The sequence below is a fragment of the Ovis aries genome, chromosome X (assembly GCF_016772045.2).
Source record: "Ovis aries strain OAR_USU_Benz2616 breed Rambouillet chromosome X, ARS-UI_Ramb_v3.0, whole genome shotgun sequence".
Taxonomy (NCBI): Eukaryota; Metazoa; Chordata; class Mammalia; order Artiodactyla; family Bovidae; genus Ovis; species Ovis aries.
This window is the reverse complement of record NC_056080.1, coordinates 133,427,584-133,449,757: the sequence shown is the minus strand read 5'-3', so window position 1 is coordinate 133,449,757 and position 22,174 is coordinate 133,427,584. Positions and strand designations below refer to the sequence as shown.

The 22,174-nt window shown below is 44.1% G+C and overlaps 1 protein-coding gene across 1 annotated transcript; it reads left to right on the top strand.

The window, feature by feature from the left end:
- The first annotated feature begins 324 nt into the window (after positions 1–324).
- On the top strand, positions 325–20,982 carry LOC101120992 (nuclear RNA export factor 2-like). Its single transcript, XM_027963510.3, has 23 exons — positions 325–344; positions 5,938–5,998; positions 7,442–7,610; positions 8,473–8,656; positions 9,058–9,208; positions 10,085–10,168; positions 10,280–10,384; positions 10,498–10,578; positions 10,720–10,789; positions 10,937–11,025; positions 11,145–11,252; positions 11,435–11,544; positions 14,107–14,143; positions 14,519–14,587; positions 14,673–14,728; positions 14,876–14,983; positions 15,184–15,242; positions 15,346–15,461; positions 15,591–15,633; positions 16,232–16,304; positions 16,846–17,028; positions 20,577–20,637; positions 20,771–20,982. The coding sequence occupies exons 1-23, from the start codon at positions 325–327 to the stop codon at positions 20,813–20,815; spliced, it is 2,082 nt and encodes a 693-aa protein (XP_027819311.1). The 3' UTR covers positions 20,816–20,982.
- The last annotated feature ends 1,192 nt before the right edge of the window (positions 20,983–22,174 follow it).

Sequence of the window (22,174 nt, the reverse complement as noted above, 5' to 3'; positions counted from 1 at the left end):
TGGGCCTGTATATTCAGTCTATGGTCCATGTGACATGTTGTGGGCACTTGATGGTCAGTTTTCAGTTATATGAGGATTGAATGCTCCTTCTGAACCCTGAGGTGACTTGGATCTTTTTATTACGTGGTCCATGCCCGTCAAACCCCGGAAGTCCTGGGCCCGCGTGCCCCACGGTGGCGCCCGCGCGCCCCACGGTGGCGCCCGCGCGCCCCACGGTGGCGCCCGCGTGCCCCACGGTGGCGCCCGAGCGCCCCATGGTGGCATGGGGACACGCTCACACTACGTGAATCTCGTGGTCATGTGACGCTCTATGTTCGCGCGAGAATGGGGGCACCGTTTAAACGGTTGGAGAGCCTCCTGAACGGCTCTTGATAGGTCAGTTTAGTTTTCTGAGAAGTCAGACCACTCCGTGAGGAAAACCTTTAGAATTAAGGTAAGTGTCCTGACTCGGGAAACTTTAAGGAGACTCTGGCTCAGATTCCACTAACTTTTATATCCAGCTACGGGAGGTTTTAGTCGGGTAGGATGGACCCCCACCGGTACCAGGTTTACTTAGAACCAGTGGAACAGCAGGCGGCACGGAGACAGGGGTTGAGGGACTTCTCTCAGTGTACCTTGGGAAAAGACAGGGACTTTTCTCAAACCTGAGGGACTTCTCAGGCTTGGGAAACTGGGTTGACTCCCCTGCTTCTCTTTTCCCTTCCCTACCCCCATATTAAGTGACTTAGCAGAAACAGCAGCAGCACCCCCATATTAAAGCCGTATCTTTTGCTTATCTCCACTCGGTATTCACTTTCTGCCACGTGATGGCATCTGTTGCGCTCCTCTAACCACATTTTTATCAATACCTGAGAACTCCTAGATGCCGATTTATATAGATAATTTCAGATCTGATCTTAATTTCTGTCTCTTAATTGGTTCTGTATATCTAGAGGAGATTATTTTTTAAGAATTTGATATTTTTTTCAATAAAAGTGTGAAACTAGCCATTACATGAAGATTCAGAATTTGTTTTTTGTATTTGCTTTTCCAATCGGTAGTTTTTCAAAGTGTGTGGGGGATGGAGGAGCCTGGCAGGTTTCTGTCAATCTGTAGGGTCTTGAAGAGTCAGACACAACTGAAGCAACTTAGCATGTTCTCATGGGGGATGGGATGCCATAGTCTTTTTCTGCTTGGAATCTCTAAATGGCTTAGTCTAACCAGACGCTGCTAGCTTCTGATTCTCCTCACCATTGCTTATTCGACTTCTTGAAAACTACCCCATTCCTTCATGTGGAAAAAATAGCAAATTAAATTTAAGAAAAACATATTAAGTAAAATTATAAGTGATGCATTTCATAAAAATCACATAGATGGTAATTAAGGAGTAAATTTCAGCAAATAAGAAATTGTGTTTACATTTGTGAGGGATTTAAATATTGTTTGAGAGATGTTTATAGGGGTGGTATTTTTATTATATAATAGCAGTTTTTCTCTCATTTCAGCACTTTAAGATTTGTTCTACAAAACACTATGTCTGAGAGACAACCAAAAAATACTCATCCAACAAAGAACAATGGGATACACAAAAATGAAGGTAAAAGGATTTCTATAATGTCTGACTTTAAAGATAAAGTATGCTAGTATGCAACTTGAATATCAGAGAAAGGGGTAGTGACTTAGTTTGTTCAGGCTGCTATAGTAGAACACTGTGGACTGGGTGGCTTATACACAACAGAAATTTATTTTCACAGTTCTGGAATTTGTGAAGTCCAAAATCAAGACATCAGCAGGTTCAGTGTCTGGTGAGATCTGCTACCTGCTTCATAAAGGGCTGTCTTCATGCTGTATTTTCACAGGGCAGGAAGGGCAAGGGAGCTCTCTGGGTTCTTTATAAGGGCACAAATCCCATTCATGAGGGAACCTCTCTCATGACCTAATCACCTTTCAAAGACTCTACCTCCAAATACTGTCACCTTGGAGATTAGGTTGGAACATAAATATTCAGTCTGTAGCAGTTAATTTCCTCAATTTCTATGAGAATGGAACATTTTCCCACAGACCATTTGAAGTACCAGTGTTCCTCAGAAAACATTTTGGGAGAACCTGTTCAAACTAAATCTCTTCTAACATATTAATGCCTTGTACCTTTGTTTACTAAGAACAATGTATGTTTACTGATAATTATAATTTATTCTCATTAAGAAACTACTTCTTGCTTACTTATTTTACCTTATTTCATTAGTCATTCTTTTACTTAGCCTTTCCATTTTTTTTCATTTTTCATATATAACCTCAATTTATGTTTCTGATATCATGATGGCAAGAAATAAGTGCATAAGTGCCAGTCATTAGGAAATCTTATAAGCAAAATAAAATGCCCCACTCTGGAGAAGAGGATACAACTTACTTGTAAGGATGAGCAGATGAACTGTCTCACATTTTATATCAATTTCCACACTTTTTCAAAACTAATTAGTTATTATTTAATAATTAGAGCTGCCATTTTGGGGGGGTCATCCCAGTGCACCAGCTCAGAGCACCCTGTATAAGGCATCAAACCTAGACTGGCGATTCATTTCACATATGATAATTTACATATTTCAATGCCATTCTCCCATATCATTCCACCCTTGCCCTCTCCCGCAGAATCCAAGAGACTGTTCTATACATCTGTATCTCTTTTGCTGTCTCACATATTGGGTTATCGTTACCATCTTTCTAAATTCCATACATATGCGTTAGTATACTGTATTGGTGTTTTTCTTTCTGGCTTCCTTCACTCTGTATAATAGGCTCCAGTTTCATCCACCTTATTAGACTGACTCAAATGTATTCTTTTTAATGGCTGAGTAATACTCAATGTGTTTATGTACCACAGCTTTCTTATCCATTCATCTGCTGATGGACATCTAGGTTGCTTCCATGTCCTGGCTATTATAAACACTGCTGCGATGAACATTGGGGAACATGTGTCTCTTTCAATTCTGTGTGTGTATGCCCAGCAGTGGGATTGCTGGGTCATAAGGCAGTTCTATTTCCAGGTTTTTAAGGAATCTCCACACTCTTCTCCATAGTGGCTGTACTAGTTTGTAGTCCCACCAACAGTGTAAGAGGGTTCCCATTTCTCCACACCCTCTCCAGCATTTATTGCTTGTAGACTTTTGGATAGCAGCCAGTCTGACTGGTGTGAAGTGGTACCTCATTGTGGTTTTGATTTGTATTTCTCTGAGAGCGAGTGATGCTGAGCATCTTTTCATGTGTTTGTTAGCCATCTGTATGTCTTCTTTGGAGAAATGTCTGTTTAGTTCTTTGGCCCACTTTTTCATTGGGTCGTTTATTTTCCTGGAATTGAGCTGCAAGAGTTGCTTGTATATTTTTGAGATTAATTCTTTGTCAGTTGCTTCATTTGCTATTATTTTCTCCCATTCTGAAGGCTGTCTTTTCACCTTGCTTATAGTTTCCTTTGTTGTACCGAAGCTTTTAATTTTAATTAGGTCCCATTTATTTATTTTTTGCTTTTATTTCCAATGTCAACTGGTTTGATCTCCTTGCAGTCCATGGGACTCTCAAGAGCCTTCTCCAACACCACAGTTTAAAAGCATCATTTCTCAGGCACTCAGCCTTCTTTATGGTCCAGCTCTCACATCTGTACATGACTACTGGAAAATCCATAGCTTTGACTATATGGACCTTTGTTGGCAAAGTAATGTCTCTGCTTTTTAATACACTGTCTAGGTTTGTCAGAGCTTTTCTTCTAAGGAGAAGAGCTGGCTTGGTGGTGGTGAATTCTCTCAGCTTTTGCTTGTCTGTAAAGCTTGCTTTCTCCTTCAAATCTTAATGAGATCCTTATTGGGTAGAGTAATCTTGGTTGTAGGTTTTTCCCTTTCATCACTTTAAGTATATCCTGCCATTCCCTTCTGGCCTGAAGAGTTACTTTTGAAAGATCAGCTGTTGTAGGGATCCTCTTGTATGTTATTTGTTTCTTTTCCCTTGCTGCTTTTAATATTTGTTCTTTGTGTTTAGTTTTTGTTAGTTTGATTAATATGTATCTTGGTGTGTTTCACCTTGAGTTTATCCTGTATAGGATTCTCTGGGCTTCTTGGACTTGGGTGGATATTTCCTTCCCCATTTTAGGGACGTTTTCAACTTTTATCTCCTCAAATATTTTCTCATGCCCTTTCCTTTTGTTTCCTTCTTCTGGGACACCTATGTTCAAATGTTGGAGCATTTAACATTGTCCCAGAAGTCTCAGGCTTCCTCCTTTCTTTTTATTCTTTTTTCCACTCTGCTTCATTTATTTCCACCATTCTATCTTCTAGCTCACTTATCCTCTCTTCTGCCTCAGGTCATCTACTGTTGGTTCACTCCAGAGTGTTTTTAATCTCACATATTGCATTGTTCACTACTAATTGACTATTTCTTTCTTCTAGTTCCTTCTTAAACATTTCTTGCATTTTCTCAACCTGTGTCTCTAATCTATATATCCATAACTCTATTTTGTTTTCAAGATTTTGCATCATCTTTACTATCATTCTGAATTCTTTTTCAGGTAGACTCCCTATCTCCTCCTCTTTGGTTTGGTTTGGTAGGTTCTTATCATATTCCTTCACCTGCTGGATATTTCTTTGCCTTTTCATTTTGTTTAGTTTGCTGTGTTTGGTGTCTTCTCTCTGCAGGCTGGAGGGCCATAGTTCCTCTGTGACTGTGAAGTCTGTTCCCTGTGAGTGGGGTTGAATCACTGCCTTGTGAGGGTTTCTTGATTGGGGGGACTTGTGTCTGTGTTATGGTAGATGGAGCTGGCTCTCATCTCTCTGGAGGGTAGTGCAGTGTCTAGTAATGAGTTTTGGGATGTCTCTGGATTTGATATGACTTCAGGCAGCCTGTTTTTAATGTTCAAGATTGTGTTCCTATTTTGCTGGAGGATTAGCATGGGGTGTCTTGCACTGGAACTTGCTGGCTCTTGGGTGGAGCTTGGTTTCAGTGTAGATACGAAGGCTTTTGGGTGGGCTTTTATCTATTAATGTTCCCTGGGCTTAGGAGTTCTATGATTGTCCGAAGTTCTGAAAGTGAGCCTTCTGCCTCAGGGTTTTTGTCCTCCTTTTAGACTAACATCAAGACTCATTTCAAAGAGATTGGTTTGCCTTTCCGGGTACCCGGGGTCCTCCACCAGCATTTAGAAGTTGTTGTCTGGAAGTTGCTCCACATGCAGGTTATCTTTTGATGTATTTGTGGGGGAGAAAGTGGTCTCCCCGTCCTATTCTTCTGCCATCTTGGGACTGACCTGCACTATTGTTTCTTTTTTTTTTTTTTTTCCTGTTTATTTTTTATTTTTTTATTTTTTTAATTTTAAAAACTTTAATTCTTACATGCATTCCCAAACATGAACCCCCCTCCCACCTCCCTCCCCATAACATCCTTCTGGGACTGTGTTCCCTTTGTTTCTGCATTCTCTCACCTCCCTAATTAGTAACTGCTTGAGTCTGTTCTTTGGAACTCAGGGAAGACTGAGGGGCCCAAAGCCTTTTTCTACAAACAAGAAACAGGGAAGACAGAGGGGCTTTTGTGCTTAGGAGGGCCCTGCAGGTTTCTATTCAGTTTCAGCCCCCCCCTTTCTTGTATACTCCTCAGTCCTGAGGAGATCATGAGTGGGACGAGAGAGGGAATGAAGTTTTGGATAGAGAAGTTAGTCAGAAACTTGGCAAGTGAACTTGGTTTTAGAGGGACTCAGGTTCAAGAGTTACCACCTGCAATCACTTGAATTGAAAGACCTTTGAAGTCAATGTGTCAGTGGGCCAAGCACCTGCTATTTGGAACTCAGAGGTCAATCCTTTCCCCATAGCATTGAGAAACATATTAGTGAGGGGGGCATCTTCATCTTTGAAGTACTCTGAAGTGGCTGACTTGACACAGATGAGATGGGAGACTCTGCCATTGACATGGTTACCCTCATTTCAGCGGGTATGATGGGGTCCTGGAATTGCAGGCCCAGGAGGAGCACTTAACTGCCTGCCTCAAGGTGAGCACAGTTCATCTGATAAACAGCAAGACTGGAAGGGGAGTCACATTGGTTTGACCTCCAGATAGCTCAGTTGGTAAAGAATCCGCCTACAATGCAGGAGACCCCAGTTCAATTCTTGGTTTGGGAAGATCTGCTGGAGAAGGGATAGGCTACCCACTCCAGTATTCTTGGACTTCCCTTGTGGCTCAGGTGGTAAAGAATGTGCCCACAATGCAGGAGACCTGGGTTTGATCCCTGGGTTGGGAAGACCCCCTAGAGAAGCGAAAGGCTACCAACTCCAGTATTCTGGCCTAGAGAATTCCATGGACTATACCCATGGGGTCACATAGAGTCAGACATGACTGAGCAACTTTCACTTTCAGTCTCTAAATGTAGCTAAGTGATCAATAGATCCCTTGGATCTTGAAATATCTCAACATACCCTTAAGTTGCATTTGATCCATGTATAAATAAATAAAATTTGAATAAATATTTATTTATAATAAGATATAGAAGAACATAAAAATAAGTAAATCAAGCTCTAGGTCTAGTGATTTGAGCTGTTGGTGAATGGTAATCCCTTACTCTGTTCTCACATTTACCCAGAACACAATGAATGAGTGAACTAGTGAGGAAGGACCCTACAGTGAAGTCACAAGGAACTATAGTAAATCTTCTTCCCAGGTTTAGCCAAAGGGATCGTCAGCCAATTACCACAGTTATTGTGCATTTGCTTTAAAGACACTCGCTCTGAGCCAGAGCTCAGCAAACTTTTCCTGGAAAGGGCCAGATCACAAATATTTGAGGCTTTGTGGACCATTTTATCTGTTTTGTAACTACTTAACTCTGCTGTTGTAGGGTGGAAGCCTCCAGAGACAAGTATGACTATGTTCCAATAAAACCTTGTATGTGGACATTGACGTGTGGATTTCAAATAATTTTTGCATGTCAAGAATTATTACTTTTTTAACCATTCAAATATGTAAAAACCATTCTTAGCTTGCAGGCCCTAGAAGAACAAGCCAAAGACCAGGTTTGGCCCATGGGTTATAGTTTCTCAATCTCTGATTTAAGCTAATGGAATCACCAGGTCCCTAAAACAACAGAGTGGAAAGCTAGCAAAATGAGGCGGCATACATTTCTAGGATCTCCAGCAAACATGTTGTGTCCAACTCTTTGTGACCTCATGAACTGTAGCCCACCAGACTCCTCTGTCCATGGAATTTTCCAGGCAAGCATACTGGAATGGGTTGCCAGTGCCTTCTCCAGGGGATCTTCTTGACCCAAGGATTGAACCTGTGTCTCTGCATTGTATGCAGATTCTTTACAGTCTGAGCCACTAGGAAAGACCATAAACCCAAAGCTGATACTTTTAACACAGTGACTTTCAACTGTGGTTGTACACTGCAGTCACATGGAGAATTTAGAAAATGTGGATGCCTTTAATTATTTTGAGTATAGCTTGGTGCTGGTTATATTCTCAATCTCCCCAAGTACCTCTACTGTGTAAACAAGGTTGAGAGCTACAACCCATACAGTGGGATATTACACAGCAATGAAAAAGGCAAGAACATAACTGGATTTCAGAAACATTATGCTGTATTTAAAAAGCCAGATGGAAAGGTATACAGTATGTATGATTCCATTTACAAGAAATTCTACTTCTAGGATCTCTGGCAAGCAAAACTACTGTATAGAAACTGTGAGCAGATAAAGGTTTATATGGAGCTGGGAGATGAAAAGATTAACTGGGAACAATTTGGAGTGTAGTATATGCTTTATATCTTGATTGAGGTGGTGTTTAGCTTTAATCCTTGACTTTTACATATTATTATAAGTAATTTGAGATCAGGAGAAGTTGGGTGAATTGTCCAGAGTGATGTAGTTTAATCACAGGTGAGAAGAAGACAGGTGGATCTAATTATCAATAATTGTTTCTATTATGTTATATAATGAGTCAATAGTAATAGTGCTTCTCCCCAAGAACCTGGTAAAACTCTAACCTAACTTTTTTATACAAGTAAAGCATGGACATGAAAGTATAAATATTCTGTATTCCAAACACCTGCATTCCAAACCTCTCCTCTTCCTCATCCTGCTTCTCCTCAATTTCTCCCATGATAGTGCCATTTCTCAGATAATGCTTCCTTGAGGGCTCAGCAGATAAAGAAACTGCCTGCAATGCAGGAGACTCAGGTTTGATCTCTGGGTCAGGAAGATCCACTGGAGGAGGAAATGGCATCCGTTCCAGTATTCTTACCTGAGAATCCCATTGACAGAGGAGCCTGGTGGGCTACTAGGTCGTAAAGAGTCAGACAGGACTGAGGGACTAAGTATGCATCTGAACTGGCAGAAGAGTTTCCTTTTGGGGTGTGTGGGATTGAACCCTTAGGCCAGGTTGGCATTTTGCTTGCCTGTTAGCCTAAGACATTATACATGGTGAGTGGGCCACTGATGTGTGTTCAAACTTGTATTTTTGTTCCACTTTTCAGAATACAGAGGTGATGATAGTTCACCTAAAGGAAGAAATGAAGGTTGGAGTTCTTTTCAAGATCATTTTGACAAGAGGAGCCCTCGTTATGAAGATGATGGATATGAGACTCAGCCTTCACACCACTGTGATGATGATGGAAGTATGGTGATGAGGAATGTCCATGAGGGCCCTAAAGAAAGACAGTAAGTGACCGGGCAGCAGGTCACTTCTTTTCCTTCTCTCACTGTAAAACTGAAGTATGCTAGAAGTGGAATAATGGTTGTGCAACCCTAATTGTGGAGTTTTCCCTGGTGATCAGTGGTAAACAATCCACCTGCCAATGCAGGAGACGAGGGTTCAATCACTGGGTCAGGAAGATCCCCTGGAGAAGGAAATGGCAACCCATTCCGTTATTCTTCCCTGGGAAATCCCGTGAACAGAGGAGCCTCGGTGGGCTACAGTCCATGGGGTTGCTAAGAGTCAGACACGACTTAGTGACTAAACAACAATGATCCAAACTGTAGTGCTGATGTCAAAAAGACGAGTGTGTACAGAAGACTTTCTTAGCACTTATGACCGCTCACCCTTCTTCTCTCCATGTCAGCTCTCCCTATTCCTTCCAAAGCAACAGGAGAGTGAGATGGCACAGAGAAGGCAATATCCATGTTACTGTCTGGGGAAATGGAAAACCTGTGATGAGAGAGATGAGGGAGAACCCACAAGATGGTGCCCAAGGGAGCTGGTTTAAGGTCACAGTGAGTATCCTGAAAAACGTATGGAATGCGAAGGAAAGAACAGTCAGGAGGAGTTATGTTGGTCTCATGTTAAGATGCTAGTTTGTTTTGCTGGGGACAGTTTGTAACCTGACCATTTTATTGCTTAGTTAACAGTCTTGTTCATCTAAGGGCAAATTCAGAGAAGTAATATAAAGGGAACAGATCGACTGTAAGGAGAACGTTGGAGACTATCTCAAGGCAAAGACATGAACTACTGACTAGGATATGGAGCAGCTCTGCACTAGAGGTCTCAGTTTGGCTAGCTGAGTGTGGGATATGAGGGGGAGGCCGAGTCTCTGGAGACCTTGTCTGAGGGGCAAGCAGTATCTGCACTAGGTGGAACTTTATTAAAGAAAGATCATCTCTAACACCTTGATTAATTGGCAAAGAGCTTTGATCGGAGAAGGCAATGGCACCCCACTCTAGTACTCTTGCCTGGAAAATCCCATGGATGGAGGAGCCTGGTGGGCTGCAGTCCATGGGGTTGCTGAGAGTTGGGCATGACTGAGCGACTTCGCTTTCATTTTTATGCATTGGAGAAGGAAATGGCAACCCACTCCAGTGTTCTTGCCTGGAGAATCCCAGGGATGGGGGAGCCTGGTGGGCTGCCGTCTATGGGGTCACACAGAGTTGGACATGACTGAAGTGACTTAGCAGCTTAGCAGAGCTTTGACTGGAGAGGAGTATTTTAGAAATCCATATTATGAACAAACATAAGAAATCATACCAGTGGTGCCTTCTTTAGATGCCCTTTCAAGCTCAGTAGAAGACTGGAAAAGAACAGGAAAAGGTTTGTTCTCCAGGCTAAATTTCCTCTCATGTGTCCTGTGTCCCAACCCCTCTTTTAATCCTTAGATTCCTCATGGGATAAAGTATGACAAGATATGGCTAATGAACTCAATCCAGAGCCTTTGCAGTGTCTACTTTACTCCAGTGGATGTAAGAGAGGATGCTGAAGCCAGATGAGTGGGCACAGGGAAGGGGGAGAGATCTGGTATAGCGGGGTCTGTTGGCCCCTGATACTATTGCTGTTGCATTTAATCCCTGTAGTTCCACTATGTGAAAAATGGGGCTCGATTCTTTGTCCAGAAAGCTAGCACTGCCTCTGCCTTGATGGATGTCAGCTACAAGATCTATGATGAGAAGAACCAAAAGGTGTGTGTCCACATCATTGCCTATAATGCATCCTGGGACAGGAGGACGGGCCTGGGGCTAGTCATCGTCTTTGGAACTAGAGTTGCTGCTTACCCTACCTCTTCTTCCTGTAGATACCTATCTTTGTCAACCCTTCTGCTGTTCCCTACTCTGTGCGTAATAAGCTGGGACCAGAAAAAATGGAGAAGCTAAAGGTAATGCCAACTCAAGGCATGCTGTATGCCAACACTCACCACTGTCTCTTCTTCCCCCAGCCCCCCATCCCTCTCACCCCCGATTTCCCTGCCACCACCATAGTCTCAAGAGTGGCTCTCTCCCTCTCTCTGTCTCTGCAGCTGGCCTTTAGCAAACGATTTGATGTCTCCCAGCAATCTCTTGACCTCCAGAAGCTCCGCTTTGACCCAAGTATGGCTGACAGTAGTAATTTGCGGGAGGGTGCAGGCAGAGGGGTTCTTCCTAGAGGGAGACTTGGGGATGGTAATGTGGTGAGGGGCTGATTGTGGGCCTAGACCCCACCTGGTGTTCTGATTCCCTCCCCTCTCCTTCCTGAAGACTTGGTGGGCCATGATATTGAGATGATTCTGAATCGAAGAAACTGCATGGCTGCTGCCCTGCAGATCATCAGGAAGAACTTCCCTGAGGTGAGGCTGAAGGCCTAGCTCTGATATTATGGTAGGAGGTGGAAGAGACGGGGTGGAGGACAGATTTGTCTCCAAGATCCAGGATAGGAACCTTCACTCTAACTCCTCTTCACCCAAAGCTATTGTCCTTGAACCTGAGCTGCAATAAACTGTACCACCTGGACGGCCTGTCTGACATTGTGCACATGGTCCCCACAATCAAGATCCTGGACCTCTCCAAAAATGAGGTGAGCAGAGGGAGTCAGATCAAAGTTGGGATGAGAGTAGGGGGCTTGTTGTGGTCATCAGAGTGATGACAGGAGGCAGATGAGGGCACCTGAGGGGTGAGGGGTGGAGGCTGGGCTGCAGGGGCCTGGCTGTTTCTCTTGCCCTGGGATTCCTTTTCCAACTTCCTCTCCATATTTCTCAGCTGAACTCTATGTGGGAGTTGAACAAGATGAAGGGGCTGAAGCTTGAAGAGCTGTGGCTGCAAGGGAACCCACTGTGTGACAGCTTTCCAGACCAGTCCACCTACTTAAGGTCTGTGTGAGACCATCCTGTCACCCTTCATGGTGACCTTCACCTATGGGGGCCTAAACTATTACTGACAGTACCTCTTTGCCAAAGGTGGCAGCCCCGGTCTCCTGGGAGGATCATAGGCTCTGCCTTCTCTTTTCTGTCTTCCTTCAGTTCAGTTCAGTCGCTCAGTCATGTCCGACTCTTTGCAACCCCACGGACTGCAGCATGCCAGGCCTCCCTGACCATCACCAACTCCCAGAGTTTACTCAAACTCATGCCCATTGAGTTGGCGATGCCATCTAACCATCCCATCCTCTGTCGTCCCCTTCTCCTCTCACCTTCAATCTTTCCCAGCATCAGGGTCTTTTGCAATGAGTCAGCTCTTCATATCAGGTGGCCAAAGTATTGGAGTTTCAGCTTCAGCATCAGTCCTTCCAATGAATATTCCGGACTCATCTCCTTTAGGATGGACTGGTTGGATCTCCTTGCAGTCTAAGGGACGCTCAAGAGTCTTCTCCAACATCACAGTTCAAAAGCATCAATTCTTTGGTGCTCAGCTTTCTTCACAGTCCAACTCTCACATGCATACATGACCACTGGAAAAACCATAGCCTTGACTAGACGGACTTTTGTTGGCAAAGTAATGTCTCTGCTTTTTAATACGCTGTCAAGGTTGGTCATAACTTTTCTTTCAAGGAGTAAGCATCTTTTTATTTCATGGCTGCAGTCACTATCTGCGGTGATTTTGGAGCCCCCCAAAATAAAGTCTGCCCCTGTTTCCCCATCTATTTGCCATGAAGTGATGGGACCGGATGCCATGATCTTAGTTTTCTGAATGTTGAGCTTTAAGCCAATTTTTTCACTCTCCTCTTTCACTTCCACCAAGAGACTCTTTAGTTCTTCTTCACTTTCTGCCATAAGGGTAGTGTCATCTGCATATCTGAGGTTATTGTAGCCCTTACCTGTGAGGAATTTCCTTCCTCTGACCTGCTTACCTCTTCAAGTCTCAGAAGTCTGCTTCTGGTTCCCTGCCCCTAGCATTCTCCACCAGGGCCTCCCAAGAGCATGGTTCAGGAATCAGGGCTCCTCTCCCTCACCGAGACTAGGAGTGACCAGACTTGACCCTACTGCTGGGCCCTGGACTGAGAAGGGTCTTCCAGGTCTGGGCCTCATGCTGAGATGGGCCTTTCTTCTCCATGCTGAGACGGGGCTTCCCTCCTCCATTCAGAGAGGGTCCTTCTCCCCCTACCTCCAAAAGGGTTCTCCTCCTCTTCCATGTTTACACAGGGGCTTTCCTGCCCAGTGCTGGGGGCTGAGGTCCTGGGTGGCTGCTGTCATGACATCCGTTCCCCTGGCCCAAAGCCAGGAGTTTGATCCTTCTTTAGAAAAGTCAGGGTTCCTTGAGTCAAGGGGCCAGAAGTTGGCCACCACCAGTGAGCAGAGAGCTTCCTGAGGCAGGAGAGGAAGGCAGGGGGCAGAGGAGTTAGAGGAGACTGCAGGACAGACCTCTCGGGGGACACCGCCTCTCCCTCCCTGCACACGTCACATCATCCTGCCTGTCCTCCAGAGGAACCCTCGGTAGCCTGAGACACGTGTGATTCCTCAGAGAAAGATCCAACTCAGACAGGCGCAGGGGCCATTGGGATAGAAAGTGGTAATCATAAGGGCGGGCCAAAGACCGGCAGCCCCACACTGAACCGGGACCTGGCCCTTTAAGATCTACCCCCACGGCTACTCCATTTCCCATGCCCAGGTCTACTGAGCTCACACAGGTGTCAGAGCTTCAAGAAGCATCGAGTGGCCCCATCCCAACATGTGCAGAGTTGCCATTCCTACCTGGGGGGCTGGGCTGTTCCAGGGCAGGGGAAGGGAAGGGCTGCAGCAGGGGCACTGCTTCCCCTTTCTTCTGTCTTCTCCCCCGACCCCCACCACGGTAGAGCTTCCTTCCCTTCCCTTTGCTTTCTCTCTCTCCCTTGTCTCTGAGCCCTTGTTTCTCCCCTCCTCCGTCCACTCTCCTTCTGTCTTCATGCCTCTCTCTCCCTCCTGAGCGCCACCTCACTCACCTCCCTGCCACAGCCTCCTGGGCCATCCCTGAGGTGTAACCTGACTTGGCAGAGTGCTGGATGCCCAGTGAGGCAGCAAAGCCCCAGGCTCCCATCCTCCCATTCCCTCTTCTCTCCACCGCCTTCACTGGGCCCTGGAGGAAGGAAGGCAGCGGGGAGAGGAAGGCCTGCAGACTGGATTTGAAGTGCTCATCCTTGAGGCACAGAAGGGAGTCAGGACAGTCTAGGTGGGAGCTACTCAGGGGAAAGGAGAGGGAGAAGGAGAGGAGGAAGGAATATTAAATTGAAGGTACTCAGAGAGATGAGGAGATGGTGCCTTTCAATCAGATGAGAGATACTCAGTGCTCAATGGGGAAGTCAACCCCAAATCCTCAAAATCAGAAGTTGAGGTGGGTACAAGGGGCTGCTGAATGGGCAAGAACACCCTGATCTCTGTTTATCGTGTTAATGTTTTAACTCAAATTAGGCATTACAACCTTGAACTATCACTCACCTCTTCTCTATTTTTGGTTTTGGACAGTGCCATCATAGAATGTTTCCCAAAGTTACTGCGCCTGGTAAGTTCCTATGTAAATCAGCGTATCTTACTAACATTTCAGACCTCCTACACTCAAGCCCTTTGAGTCTTGGCTAGATTATGTGTTGGCATCAGACCCTTGACCACTTTAGGGGATATGGAGTCCTAAAAATGACATGGATATGCTCACTGGAAAATATCCATAAACACATACATGGACACATAAAAGTTGCATATAATATTAGAGACCTCTAAGACATCATGATGAAGACACCCACTGTAAGCTTGCCTATGGACTTTCTAGGACCCTTTTGCAACTTACCTCCTATCCCCTGGGTCCTGGGATCCTCCTTTTCCCTGATCATCCGGGGTCACCCCCCAGTCTCCACTCCTGACTGCCTCTTCCATTCTCCAGGATGGCCAGGAGTTACCTTCACCAGTTGTCATTGCCAGTCACACTCCCTGTGCGACGAAGCCCAGCAAGGTGAGGAAGAGGGTCAAACAATATTTGGGGCTATTGCAGGTGACGGTTTATCCACTACATAGTCTCAACTGCCTTTTGATTCCAGGAAACCTGTAAAGAATCTGACACACTGAAGAATATGATCCTTCAATTCCTGAAGCAGTTAAGTTCACTTGGACTTGGGACCATGAGGACTAGAGAGGGCTGAGACTGGGTCAAGTCACCAAACCGCAGGTCTCCTCACAGAGACTTTCAAGTCTCCTCTGGGGTTCGGATCACTGACAGCCTGTCCTTATTGCTGTTCCACAGATATTACTTGATCTATGACTCTGGAAACCGATCTGGTCTCCTCAGTGCTTACCACCACAAGGCCTGCTTCTCCCTGACCATCCCATTCCACTCTGAGGATCTGGCCCTGTGAGTACCAGTGCCCAAGCTCGTCCCTCAGGCTGTGTGGTTCCCCAGCAGAGGAGGGAGCAGTGGGGCATCTGGGGGAAGAGGCTACACACACTTGCTTTCTTCAAGTTCGTCAGTTCTTCTTCAAGAGCTGACACAAGCCAGGTCTTGCTAACATCCCTGCCGGCTGGCCCACCACCCATTGTTCCTCTGTCTCCTAGAAGCAGCTTATGTGCATACTTCAAAAACAGCAGGAATATGAAGAAGGTCAAGGACCCCGGTGAGTGTGGTGGGAAGGCTGGGCGGGAAGGGTGGTGAGGGAGCCAGTCATAGGGTCCAGCGCGTGGCAACCCTGACTTTTGCTTTCCTCCCCTCCTGAACAGACCTGCGTGTCCAGCAGTTGAAGCACACAAATAGTGACATTGTGCGTGCCCTCTGTGTGTTGCCCCAAACTCAGCATGACCTCAGCTCCTTCCTGGTGGACATGTGGTTCCAGACAGTGAGTGTTTGTCTCTTCCCTTGGTGGGGTGGCAGTGATGCGGGGAGCCTGTAGGGGGATGGTCAGGCAGGAAGCCATAGGTGCGGAAGAGGTTGACAGGGTGACATTACCTGGGCTCTTCCTTTTCAGGGTACGCTGCTCTGCTTCTCTGTCAATGGGGTGTTCAAGGAAGGTAAGTGTGTGCAGCCCTCTTCCCCCAGATGCCCCACTGCTCCCTCCTCTGGCTAGGCTCCCCCTTCAAGAGCCCTTCCAGCTTCTCTCCCCTCCCCTCGACTCCCCTCCCCTTCACTCCCCTTCCCTTCCCTTCCCTTCCCTTCCCTCCCTGTTCTTTCCCTCCCTTCCCCTCCCTTCCCCTCTGTGTCTTCCGGCCCTCAGTCTTCCCACAGACAACCCAGATCTGAACTGCGTCCATGTCTGCCTTCCTGCCCTGGGCATTACGGACATAGGCTGTGGAGTTTGGTGGCTCCCATCTCAGATCCTTACACTGAGAACTTGGGCCATTACTTAACCTTACACTTTCCTCATTTGTAAAATGGGGTCATAATATCCACCTCTTGGGCAGCTATGAAAAACGCTTCCCATGAACTTGTGAAGTGGTTGCCATGGGGACATGTCACTGGGAGCAGACAGCTCCTACAGTTGCCCGCCCCATTCCCAACACCCTGGCTCCCCAAGTGAACAGCTGTCCCCTCAGCATGACTGGGGTCCAGCATGAGAGCCTGTAAACATGTGGGGCTCTAAGAGCTATTGTTTGTTGTTTGTTGTTAAAGTGGAAGAAGGGTCTCAGGACTGTGTGCGTGCCTTCACCCGGACCTTCATCATTACCCCTGCCAGCTCTTCAAGGTGAGAGCCGTGTTGTGGGCAGAATGACCCATCCAGCGTGGTTTGGGGGTCCTGGACATGTGGTGGTGCAGACCTTAGGCTGACTCAGTATTGTGGAAAGCCAGCAGGGAGCCCCAAGGAGCAGTCTAGCCTAGTGGTTAGGAAGAGCATGGACTTTGGAATCAGCACATGGGTTCTCTCCCTGACCCAACACTCTCTGTGTGACCTTGGTCAAGTCACATGACCTCTCCATGACTCAGTGTCTTCTGAAAATGGGGACCAGACTGTACACTCCTGTACTGTAGTGTACTGGGCTGCTGTTCAGGGCAGATGTGAAGTTGTCCCTGGGTTGGGGATCAACCTATCCACTGAGCGAAGCTGGTAGACAATCTCTCTGAAGGCGGGCTCTGGAACAAGGGGCAGAGGAACCAGTCAAGGAGCCTGGGGACAGACACAGGAGGGGGATGGAAGGAATCTGGTTGCTGAGTGGCGGTGGCAGCAGTCGGATTGGGGGTGCTGGTTGTCCATCCATCAGTTGTCTAAATGTGCATTTTTCCTCCAGTCTTTGTATAGTGAATGACGAGCTGTTTGTGATGGAAGCTAGCCCTAAAAACACCCAGAGTGCATTCTCCATCCCAGTGCCCACACCGTCCACCAGCTCTGTGGCCACTTTATCCGAGGAGCAGCAGCAAATGGTACAAGCCTTCTCCACTCAGTCTGGGATGAACTGTCAGTGGTCTCAGAAGTGAGTATTGTGTGTGCATGAAGATAAGGGTGAGCTGCGAGAATGATGGAATTAATAATGGGAACACAGAGGCAATTTGGAAAAATAAGTATTTGGATATTTGGCTTGCAAAAAAAGTAAGCTCGTGAAAAAGGTAAACAAATTTTATGATTATATATGTAAAGCATTTGAAAAACAGTACATGCTCATATGACATGATATTTTATATGGAAAATGCTAAGAAATTCACTAAGAAACTGTAAGAATACATAAACAAGTTCAGTAAAATTTCAGGATAAAATGTCAGTATACAAAAATCATTTATATTTCTATGCACTTAAAATGAAAAAATCCTGAATTGAAATAAAGAAAACAATTTGATTTATAGTAGTATCAGAAAGAATTAATAGTTAGAGCAAAACATAACTAAAGAAGTAAAAAACTGCCTTAAAATCTTCAAAACATTGTTGGAGTAAATGAAAGAAAATCTAAAAAAAAACACAGAAGGATATTCTGTGTTCATGTTGAAAGACTTAATATTGTTAAGATTGTTGTGCTATTCAAAGTGATCTACAGAGTCTAAACCATAGCAAAAATCCCTGTTGGCTCCTTTCCAGAAACTGATTAAATGATCCTCAATTTTCACATGGAAGTGCATGGACTCAGAATAGTCAAAACAATATTGAAAGGGGATAATGTTGAAGACTCACAAGTCCTGGACGTCACAATTTCTAAATTTACTGCAAAGATAGTATAATCAAGGCTGCATGGCACTGACATTTGATAGATCAGTGCAATAGAATTGAGTGTCCTGATATAAACCCTGACATTTGTAGCTGATTAATTTTTAGTGGGTGCCAAATTAATTAATGGAGGAAAAAAAATAGTCTCTTTGACAGATGGTGCTGGGACACATGAGTATTCAGATGCCAAAAAAAAAAAAAAAAAGAATTGTGTCCCCTATCACAGACCATATACAAATATTGACTCAAAATGGATAAAAGACCTAATATAAAATCAACAAGTGTAAAAACTCTTGCTGACTTTCGCTTAGTATGATAATCTCTAGGTCCGTCCATGTGGCTGCAAATGGTATTATTTCGTTCTTTTTTATGACTGAGTAACATTCCCTTGTATACATGTACCATATCTTCTTTACTCGTTTCTCTGACAATGGACATTTATGCTGCTTCCGTGGCTTGTCTAATGTGAATAGTGCTGCTATGAACATTGGGATGTGTGTATCTCTTTGAATTATGGTTTTCCCTGGATATATGCCCAAGAACAGGATTGCTGAATCATATGATAGTTCTATATTTAGTTTTCAAAGGAACCTTCGTGAAAAGTGAAACTGAAGGTCACTCAGTCGTGTCCAACTCCTTGCGACCCCATGGACTATACAGTCTATGGAATTCTCTAGGCCAGAATACTGGAGTGAGTAGCCTTTGCCTTCTCCAGAGGATCTTCCCAACACAGGGATCGAACCTAGGTCTCCTGCATTACAGGCAGATTCTTTACCAGCTGAGCCACAAGGGAAGGCTGTACTGTTGTCCATATTGGTTGTACCAGTTTACATTTCCACCAACAGTGTAGGAGGGTTCCCTTTTCCCCACATCCTCTCTAGCATTTATTGTTCATAGATTTTTTAATGCTAGCCATTCTGGTTGGTATGAGGTATACCTCACTGTCATTCTGATTTGCATTTCTCTAATAGTGATGTTGAGCATCTTTTCATGTGTTTTTTGGCTTTCTGTATATAATCTTTGGGGAAATGTCTATTTAGATCTTCTTCCCATTTTTTGGTTGGGTAAGTAAAGTAAATCAGACAGAGAAAGACAAATATCATATGATATCACTTACACGTGAAATCTAATAAAAATAATACAAATGAACTTATTTACAAAACAGAAATAGACACATCTTGAAATAAATTTATGGTTACCAAAGGGGAAGTGTGGGAAGAAATGATAAATTAGGAGATTGGGATTAATATCTACACACTGCTATATATAAAATAGATAACTAATAAAGACTGACTGGATAACACAGGGAACTCTACTCAATGTTCTGTAATAACCTATGTGGGAAAATAATCTGAAAAAGAATATATATATATATATATATATATATATATATATATATATATATATAAACTCACTTTGTTACATACCTGAAACTAACATAACATTGTAAGTCAATTATACTCCAATAAAAATTGTAAAAAGCACTTAGAAGAAAACATAGGTGTATATCTTCATGATCTTGAATCAGACACCAGTTTCTTATATGTGACACCGAAAACACAAGCAGCCAAAGAAACAAATAAATTGCACTTCATCAAAAATAAAAACTTTTGTGCATCAAAGGACGCTATCAAGAAAGTGAACATACCACCCACAAAATGGGAGAAAATATTTGCAAATCTCATATCTGATAAGCTCCACTGTCTAGAATATTGAAGGATTTTACAAGTCAACAATCAAAACATAAATACCAATTTAAAAATGGAGAAAGGATTTGAATAGATATTTCTCTAAATATGGTATACAAATGACCGACAAGCACATGAAAACATGCTCAACATCATTAATCATTAGGAAAATACAAATCAAAATAACCACTCACTTCGCATCCACTAAGATGGCTTTAATCAATGAAACAAAAGATAAGCATAGGTGAAGGTGTGTAGGAGTTAGAATGCTCATATATTAGAGGTATATGGAACACTCACTTCGGGAAAACATTTGGAAGTTCCTCAAAATGTTAAAATGGAGTTACCATATTACCCGGTAATCCCACTGCTAAGTATCTACTGGGAGAAATGAAAGCATATGTTCACTCTAAAATTTATTCAGGAATAGCATTATTCATAATAGCCAAAACATGGAAACAACTGATGAATGGATGAATAAAATGGGTGCATCCATATAAGAGAGTATTATTCAGTCATAAAAAAGAATACAGTTCTGATACATGTCATGACAGGGATGAACCTTGAAAACATGATGCTAAGTGAAAGAAGCCAGTCACAAGAAGGCAGATATTGTAGGAAACGCCCATAATTGGCAAATTCGCAGGGACCAAAAGCAAATTAGTGGTTTCCAGGGGAAGGGGAGGAATAGAGAGGGATCATTAATGGTTAAGGAGTTTCTTTTTGAGGTGTTAAAATGATTCTGGAATTAGATAGATGTTATAGGTGCACAGTCTTTTGACTAATAAAAAGCACTGACTTGTATACTTTAAAATGATGTGTGATTATATAGAAAACAGTTGGAAACTAGTACTTTATGATTTTTCATTTGTCATTTTCTTGAATATCTTGATCAGTATATGTTGAATTCCCTTGTTCTTTTGCACAGCTCTGTTTTTCTGTTTTGAACTCTGGTGGGCATGAATGCTAGTGACAGACGATTTGGTTTTCACTGGTCTTTCTTCATCATTACACAGAGTGTTCACACTGGTCCATGTGTCCCAGCAAGCAAGTGGCATGGGTTTAGTGGTGGCACTGCAATGTCAGCATGTCTGTCCTGTGGTACTAATGGAGAGCACCTGTTCTTCTCCCACCACAGGTGCCTTCAGGACAATGAATGGAACTACACCAGAGCTGGTCAAGTCTTCTGTATGTTCAAGGTGAGGCCTGGGAATCAAGTAGATTAAAGATAAACATTTCTCGGCCTTTGAAGAGGCCAAGAAAGTGGAGGCTGGTGGCCTGGGAATGGAACTTGGGGACTGGCTTTTTAACATCCCAACTCCTTCCCTCCAGACCGAGGGCAAGATCCCAGAGGAAGCCTTCAAAGAAATCCCCTAAGAGGAGCCCTTGGATGTTGTCTTTGGCTTCATCCACATCGTCTTTTTCTCTGTCGCCTCAGGCCACGCCCGTGACTGGGGTTGGAGACTGACCAAGAAGCCGGAGTTACATTATAGGCCAGTTAACATATCCTGAGGATCAGTCATTCTGCATATTTCCCTCACTCATTACTGCTGTGTTGGTTTTCATAATAAAGAGTGATGTTACAAGTTATATGTTATGTGTCCCACATTACTCTTCCCTGCCCCAATCATGAGCCAGTGGGTCCAGGCCTGAAAAGTCTTGCCCTCCTCCCTGACCCACATTCCCCTTGGTAGTCCCTGGCAGATACATCAGGCTTGATGTCAATAAATTATGATGAGAGGAGACATGATATGCTTCCAGGCATTGGTTTTTGGAGGTAGTGTGACCCAGATGCTCTTCCTAGAGATTCTCAGAAGCAGGCATGTGACCTGGAACAACAGAGGCTTTGCAAGGGATGCCGACTGGCTAGTAAGGGCAGTGGAAAGAAGGAAAGAGGATGGGGACATACATGTTTTACTTCTTATTCCTAATTACTTCCAAAGACCGATTTATGAACAGTTTCAAGATTTTCATACAGATGAATGAGAAATCTTGGAGGAAGGTATGGCAACCCACTCCAGTATTCTTCCCTGGAGAATCCCATGGACAGAGGAACCTGGTAGGCTACAGTTCAAAGGGTCACACAGAGTCAGACACAACTGAAGTGATGTGAGCATGCATGCACGAGTGAGAAATGGGCCTTTTCACACCTCTCACCATGCTTCCATAGGGATTCCCATTCATCCCCTGTACAGCCCTCTCCCCTTTTCTGAAGGTGCATTGTAGGAGGGATCTCACTTAGAGTAGGAGAGACTCAGCCTGTCTACACACGCATCTCTCAGAGAGCGGACATCGGGTGCTTGAGGGGGTTGAGCCATTTCATTTCACTTCCAAACAAATAACACGAAATCTCACATTATAGTCAAGTCTGTGTGACCTTTCTCACTGACACAATTAGCAGTACAGAATTGCAAGCAAGAGTTGAAAGGGACACAACTGATTTTCTGCACTTCGGTAATGTCTACCCTTCAGACAACAAGCAGGCATGATTTTTGAAGTGAGAATAATAGCAGTATCCCATTTTAAGCTACATGATGACACAGATGTGGTACCACCAGTTTACAAATTATGCCTCCATTGTGGGGTATTGAATAAGTTATTTTCTACCACATGTAACTTTTCAGTTCTTTATGTACATGAAGGATCCATACATTGGCTTGTGAACTCTTTAAAAATATGAACTAAGGGGATGATTGCCATTAAATTAGGAATTTTGCTGTTCAGTTGCTAAGTTGT